The sequence below is a fragment of the Ornithorhynchus anatinus genome, chromosome 5, assembly GCF_004115215.2.
Source record: "Ornithorhynchus anatinus isolate Pmale09 chromosome 5, mOrnAna1.pri.v4, whole genome shotgun sequence".
Classification (NCBI taxonomy): domain Eukaryota; kingdom Metazoa; phylum Chordata; class Mammalia; order Monotremata; family Ornithorhynchidae; genus Ornithorhynchus; species Ornithorhynchus anatinus.
This window is the reverse complement of record NC_041732.1, coordinates 5,348,877-5,355,219: the sequence shown is the minus strand read 5'-3', so window position 1 is coordinate 5,355,219 and position 6,343 is coordinate 5,348,877. Positions and strand designations below refer to the sequence as shown.

At 57.4% G+C, this 6,343-nt stretch overlaps 1 protein-coding gene across 1 annotated transcript; it reads right to left on the bottom strand.

Moving 5' to 3' along the window:
* On the bottom strand, positions 1-6,343 carry KLK1 (kallikrein 1). Its single transcript, XM_029064368.2, has 5 exons — positions 6,197-6,343; positions 5,557-5,713; positions 4,981-5,273; positions 356-492; positions 1-211 (listed from the first exon to the last, which is right to left on the bottom strand). Exons 1-5 carry the CDS (start codon positions 6,270-6,272, stop codon positions 59-61), a joined length of 816 nt encoding a protein of 271 aa, XP_028920201.1. The 5' UTR covers positions 6,273-6,343; the 3' UTR covers positions 1-58.

Below are 6,343 nucleotides of genomic sequence, written 5' to 3'. Positions count from 1 at the left end.
TGCTGTCCGGGCTTTAATTGTGGGCCGCCCCCTCAAGGGGCGGCGGAGGGGTTGGCGGTCAGTTGTCTTCCATGGTTTTGGCAATCCAGTCCAGATATGCAAACACCTTGGTGGAGAGGCCCGGCTTGCCCGGGAGGCCACAGGGGAAGTGACCCCAGGACGTGATGCCCTGGAGGGTGTTGTTACAAATCAAGGGGCCTCCTGAGTCTCCCTGGAGAGACAGAAGGAGAGAAAGAGAGAGAGAGAAAGACCTGCCTGAGCCTCAGAAAGCTCCTCCCAGCTCAGAGGCTGGGCCTCAGAAACCCTCCTCCCAGCACCCCTTCCCTCTTCCCCATAACAGGCCCCAGTTTCTCACCTGACAACTGTCCTTGCCCCCTTGCATTAATCCCGCACACAGCATGAACTCCGTCACCTTCTCTGGGTGGGCCAGATCACATATCTCGTTAGGCAGAATTTGCAGCTCCACGCACTGCAGTTCACTTGGGAAGATGGCTTGGGGACAGAGGAGAATAATAACAAATGCCACAGTTATCAATTAAGCGCTTACTTTGTGCCAAGGACTGTACTAAGCGCTGGGATGGATACAAGCAAATGAGATTGGAGCCAGTCCCTGTCCCACATTCATTCATTCATTCAATAGTATTTATTGAGCGCTTACTATGTGCAGAGCACTGTACTAAGCGCTTGGAATGTACAATTCGGCAACAGAGACAATCCCTGCCCAATGACGGGCTCACAGTCTAAACGGGGGAGACAGACAGCAAAGCAAAACAGAACAAAACAAAACAAAAACAAAACAACATCATCAAGATAAACAGAATCATGGAGATATACAGTTCGTTAACAAAATAAAAAGGGCAATAAATAATATATACAAATATGCACAGTGCTGGGGGGGGAGGGGAGGAGGAGCAGAGGGAAAGGGGGGCTCAGGCTGGAAAGGCCTCCTGGAGGAGGTGAGCTCTCAGGAGGGCTTTGAAGAGGGGAAGAGAGTTAGTTGGGTGGAGGTGAGGAGGGAGGGCATTCCAGGACAGCGGGAGGATGTGGGCCGGGGGGGACGGCAGGACGGGCGTGAACGGGGGACAGTGAGGAGGTGAGAGGCAGAGGAGCAGAGCGTACGGGGTAGGCAGTAGAAAGAGAGAAGGGAGGAGAGGTAAGAGGGGGCAACGGGATGGACAGCTTTGAAGCCAAGAGTGAGGAGTTTTTGTTTCATGCGAAGGTCGACAGGCAACCACTGGAGGTTTTTGAGGAGGGGAGCGACATTTTTAAAGCATTTCTGCAGGAAGATGATCCGGGCAGTGGAATGAAGAATAGACTGGAGTGGGGAGAAACAGGAGGAAGGGAGATCAGCGAGGAGGCTGACACAATAATCCAGTAGGGATATTATGAGAACTTGTACCAGCACGATAGCAGTTTGGATGGAGAGGAAAGGGTGGATCTTGGCGATATTGTGAAGGTGAGACCGGCAGATGTTGGTGACGGATTGGATGTGTGGGGTGAATGAGAAAACAGAGTCAACGATATCACCAAGGTTGCGGGCCTGTGAGATGGGAAGGATGGTAGTGCCGTCCACAGTGACGGGGAAGTCAGGGAGAGGACAGGGTTTGGGAGGGAAGATGAGGAGCTCGGTTTTAGGCATATTGAGTTTTAGATGGCGGGCAGACATCCAGGTGGAGACGTCCTGGAGGCAGGAGGAGATATGAGCCTGGAGGGAGGGGGAGAGAATGGGGAGGAGATGTAGCTTTGGGTGTCATCTGCGTAGAGATGATAGTCGAAGCCGTGGGAGCGAATGAGCTCACCAAGGGAGTGAGTATAGATGGAGAACAGAAGAGGGCCAAGAACTGACCCTTGAGGAACCCCTACAGTTAGGGGATGGGAGGGGGAGGAGGAGCCCACAAAGGAGACTGAGAATGAACGGCCAGAAAGATAAGAGGAGAACCAGGAGAGGACGGAATCTGTGAAGCCAAGGTGAGACAAAGTGTGGAGGAGAAGGGGGTGGTCAACAGTGTCAAAGGCAGCTGAGAGGTCAAGGAGGATTAGGGTGGAGTAGGAGCCATTGGATTTGGCAAGAAGGAGGTCACGGGTGACCTTTGAGAGGGCAATCTCGGTGGAGTGGAGGGGACAAAAGCCAGATTGGAGGGGGTTCAGGAGAGAGTTGGAGTTGAGGAATTCAAGGTAGCGAGTGTAGACGACTCGTTCTAGGAGTTTGGAAAGGAAGGGTAGGAGGGAGATAGGACGATAACTGGAAGGGGAAGTGGGGTCGAGAGAGGGGTTTTTTTAGAATGGGGAGACATGGGCATGTTTGAAGGCAGAGGGGAAGAAGTTGTTGGAGAGTGAGTGGTTAAAGATAGAAGTTAAGGAGGGGAAGAGGGAAGGGGCGATGGTTTTTATAAGCTGAGTGGGAATGGGGTCCGAAGCCCAGGTGGAGGGGGTGGCACTTGTGAGGAGTGAGGAGACCTCCTCTGAGGATACTGCAGGGAAGGATGGGAAAGCAGGGGAGAGGGTTGGGGGGGGGGGGATGGAGAAGGGGAAAGGTGACTTTGGGGAGCTCAGACCTGATAGTGTTTATTTTCTTAATGAAGTAGGTCGCCAGATTGTTGGGGGGTGGGGGTGGGGGGGGGAGGGATGGAAGGGGGAGGAACAAGGGGCCTGAAGAGAGAATTTAAAGTCTGGAAAAATTGGCGGGGTGATGGGCATGGGCATCAATGAGGGAAGAAAAATAGTTTTGCCTGGCAGAGGAGAGGGCAGAATTAAGACAGGAAAGGATATATTAAAGTGAATAAGGTTGACTTGGTGCTTAGACTTTCGCCAGCAGCGCTCAGCAGCTCAAGCATAAGAACAAAGGAGGAGAACAGAGGCAGAGATCCAGGGCTGTGGGTTAGTGGAGCGAGAGCAGCAGAGGGAAAGGGGTGCGAGCGAGTTGAGTTGAGTTGAGTAGAGAGGGTGGAGTTGAGAGCAGTAACCTGATCATCGAGAATGGGAAGAGAGGATAGGGAGGCAAGGTGGGGTGAGTTGCTTTAGGAGAGACGGACGGGGTCAAGAGAGTGGAGGTCTCTGTGGGGGAGTAATACAGATTTGCAAGGGGAGGGAGTGTGAGAGAGGAGGCAGGTGAGAAGGTGATGGCCCGAGAGAGGGATTTCAGAGTTGTGAGGGTGGAGATAGGGCAGCGGTGAGAGAGGAGGAGATCGAGGGTGCGACCAAGTTGGTGAGTGGGTGAGGCGTGGCGGAGCAGGAGGTTGGCAGAGTCAAGGAGTGAGAGCAGGCGGGCGGCAGAGGGGTCACCGGGTACATCCATGTGGATGTCGAAGTCTCCGAGGATCAGAGTGGGCAGTGAGAAGGAGAGAAGGAAGGTGAGAAAGGGGTCAAGGTAGTTAAAGACGTTGGAGGTGGGACCAGGGGGGGCGGTAGACGACAGCTACAAGAATCTGGAGGGGGTGGTAGAGGCGGATGATATGGGCTTCAAAGGAGGGGAAGGAGAGGGAAGGGGGAGGAGGAATAGTGTGGTAGCGGCACTTGGGGTGCGAGAAGGAAGCCGCACGGCCTCCTCCTTTCCCGGTGAGTCTTGGGGAGAGGGAGAAGGAGAGGTATCCAGTGGAGAGAGCAGGAGAAGAGACCGTGTCCTCAAGGGTGAGCCAGGTCTCCGTGAGGGCGAGGAGGAGGAGGAGGAGAGAGCGGGAAAGGAAAAGGTCAAGAATGACAGGGAGCTTACCTATAATGCAGCGGGGGTTCTATAGGCCACACTCGGTAGCAGCTGTGGGGGAGGTGGAGGGAGGGGGAAGGGAGCGGGGGGAGGGGAGGGTTTGGATGGGAATGAGATGGTGGGGACCTGGGCGGGGAGAGGGGGATGGAGGGGTGGCGATGGGACAGGAGAACTGGGATGGGGTGTAGGCGGGGAAGAGGGAAGGGAAGGGGGTTCGGTGGGGAAGGGCGCAAGGGGAGGGGCATGAGGGATGGCGCTGGTAAAGCGGGATTTTAGAGAGGGGCTGGGGTGGAGGGGAGGAGGCAGTGGAATGTGAGGGAAAGTGCTGGGTGGGAGAGGGGAAGGTGAGGATTGGGAAGGGCAGATGGGAGGAGGGGGGTTGGAAGGCCATGGTGAAGTCAGTGAGGTAAGTGACAGCACCGAGAACAGTTAACATTGTTAACAGTTAACATTGACATGCGATAGCAATAATATGATACAATATAATATTATTAATAAGTTGGTGACGCCCAGGGTCGAATGTTGACTTGTCCATGGGCCTATCAAATCAAAATCAAAAGGATAGCAGCAAGGAGAGTCCTGAGGCTCTTGGCCCAAATGTCTTTGAGGCGGCGGAGGGAGCCCGGTGGATGGCGGCTCTGGGGGAGGGTGGAGTTGATATGGGGGACAGAGGAGAGGAAACTCCTGGGGAGAGGAGGAGATAACCAAGCAACATGGGCAGGGTCAGTAGGTGCGGGCGCAGGTAACAGTTAAAAGTAACACAGTGAGAACAAGGGCAATGTTGCCCCGGGGTGGGGGGGCGGTCGGGGGAAATCATTCACCTCTGGTCAAGCACAGGGGAGGAGGGAGTGGGGGCTCCCCAAAGGATGGCTGCTTCTGGGCAGAGGGGGGGCAGTTGTCCCATGGCCTTGCGGGGTGGAGGAGAGCTGGGAACACGGCTCTCTGGGAGCTACACGTGGTTCTGGGGACTGCGGGGCCTGCACATGGGGCTCGCAGTCTCAATCCCCACTTTACAGATGAGGGAACTGAGGCACAGAGAAGTGAAGTGACTCACCCAAGTTCACGCAGCAGACAAATGGCAGAGCCGGGATTAGAGCCCATGACCTTCTGACTCCCGGGCCCGTGCTCTATCCACTAGGCCGCGAGAATGCGGGAGGGGAGCTGGGAGCGTCTATCCTGCTCCCACCCCTTCTGGGAGCCAGGCGCCCCGGCTCCCCAGAGCCCAGCTCCTCCCTCTAGCCGCCCCACTCCCCGGTAGCCCCGGGGCAGGCGGACCGTACCCGAGTTGCTCGAGATGCTGCCCCAGCCCGAGGTCCAGCAGGTGGTGTCCGTAGAGACGACTGCCTTGGGGAGCGTGAGGGGCTGGATGTAGGAGTTGAACTGCGCCGGCTCGGCCAGCTGCAGGAGCATGATGTCGTGGCTGTAGTCCAGCTCCTCAGGATTCTCTTGCTGCCCCACGAGGCTCATGTTGAAGTCAGGATGGGGGAAGCTGGCCTTTGACCAGGACGAACTGACCCCGCCCCTCCTCGTCGTCCTCCAGCGAAGTCGGCGGCCCAGCCAGACCTGGTAATGTCTGGGGGAGGAAGGGTCAGGGCAGAGCGGAGGGCCTATGCTCCCGAAGAGATGGGTGGGAGGGGGTCGGGGAGGCCTGGGCCTCTCAGGAGCCCCCCTAGAGGGGCAGGGTCTGGGGGCGCTTGTAGGAAGGGGAGAATCCCTCTTCCTGAGTTCTGCCTCTCCCCACCCTCTCCCAGTCCCCAGTCCCCACACCCCCACCCCTATTTCTGGGCTCTGCCCTCTCCCACTCCAGTCCCGGGCCCACCCTCTTTCCCCACCTCACGTCCTCAACCCTCACTCACTGGACTTGGCAGTGTGCCGCCGTGAGCACCCAATTGCTGTCAATGAGGACGCCCCCGCACACGAAATCAGAGAAGTAGTAGAGCGCCACCTGCCAGGGGTGTGAATTGGGGGGGCACTCCTGGCCCCCCAGGATGCGAACCTGGGCCACGGTCACCCCTGAGAAGGAGATGAGGGGAGGCAGGGGTTGGCGAGGAGGCTGACGGGTGAAGGGAGCGGGGCTGGAGAGTGGCGGGGAACCGTGTGGAGGATTTGGGGTGAAAATCTGGGGGCGGGGGCAGAATTGGGGAGGGGAGTTTCAAGGGACCAGGATGGGGGGCAGGGTGTGAGGCTGAGAGGCAAGGGTGGGAGGGGGGTGAAGAGAAGGCAGAAAGGAGGCAACTAGGTGGGTAAGTGGGTGACGGGATGGGGGAGGCAGGGAGCAAAGCTGGGGTGCAGAGTGGGGAAGGGGGAAGGCCGAGGGCCACGCGGAAGACTGGAGGCGTCAGTTCCAGCTGTCGGGTCCTCAGCTCCTCCCTCTCGTTGCAGCACCTACTCTGATCGTACCCCCCACCGTCCCCCCCAGCTCTGCCCTTGTCCGCTTCTGCAATCTGTGCCCCCCACCAACCAAGTGACCCTCCCCCCTCCTTCTTTCCGTCTCACCTGTGCTCCCCAAGAGCAGGGTCCAGGTCAAAAAGCTGAACCACATGGTGAGGTGAGGGAGGTGCGATGGTGCCATTGGGGGGTGCCCGCAGGGTCGTGGGGGGGGCTCTGCAGTTGTCGGCAGGGGAGGGGTAGTTGCGGAAAGAA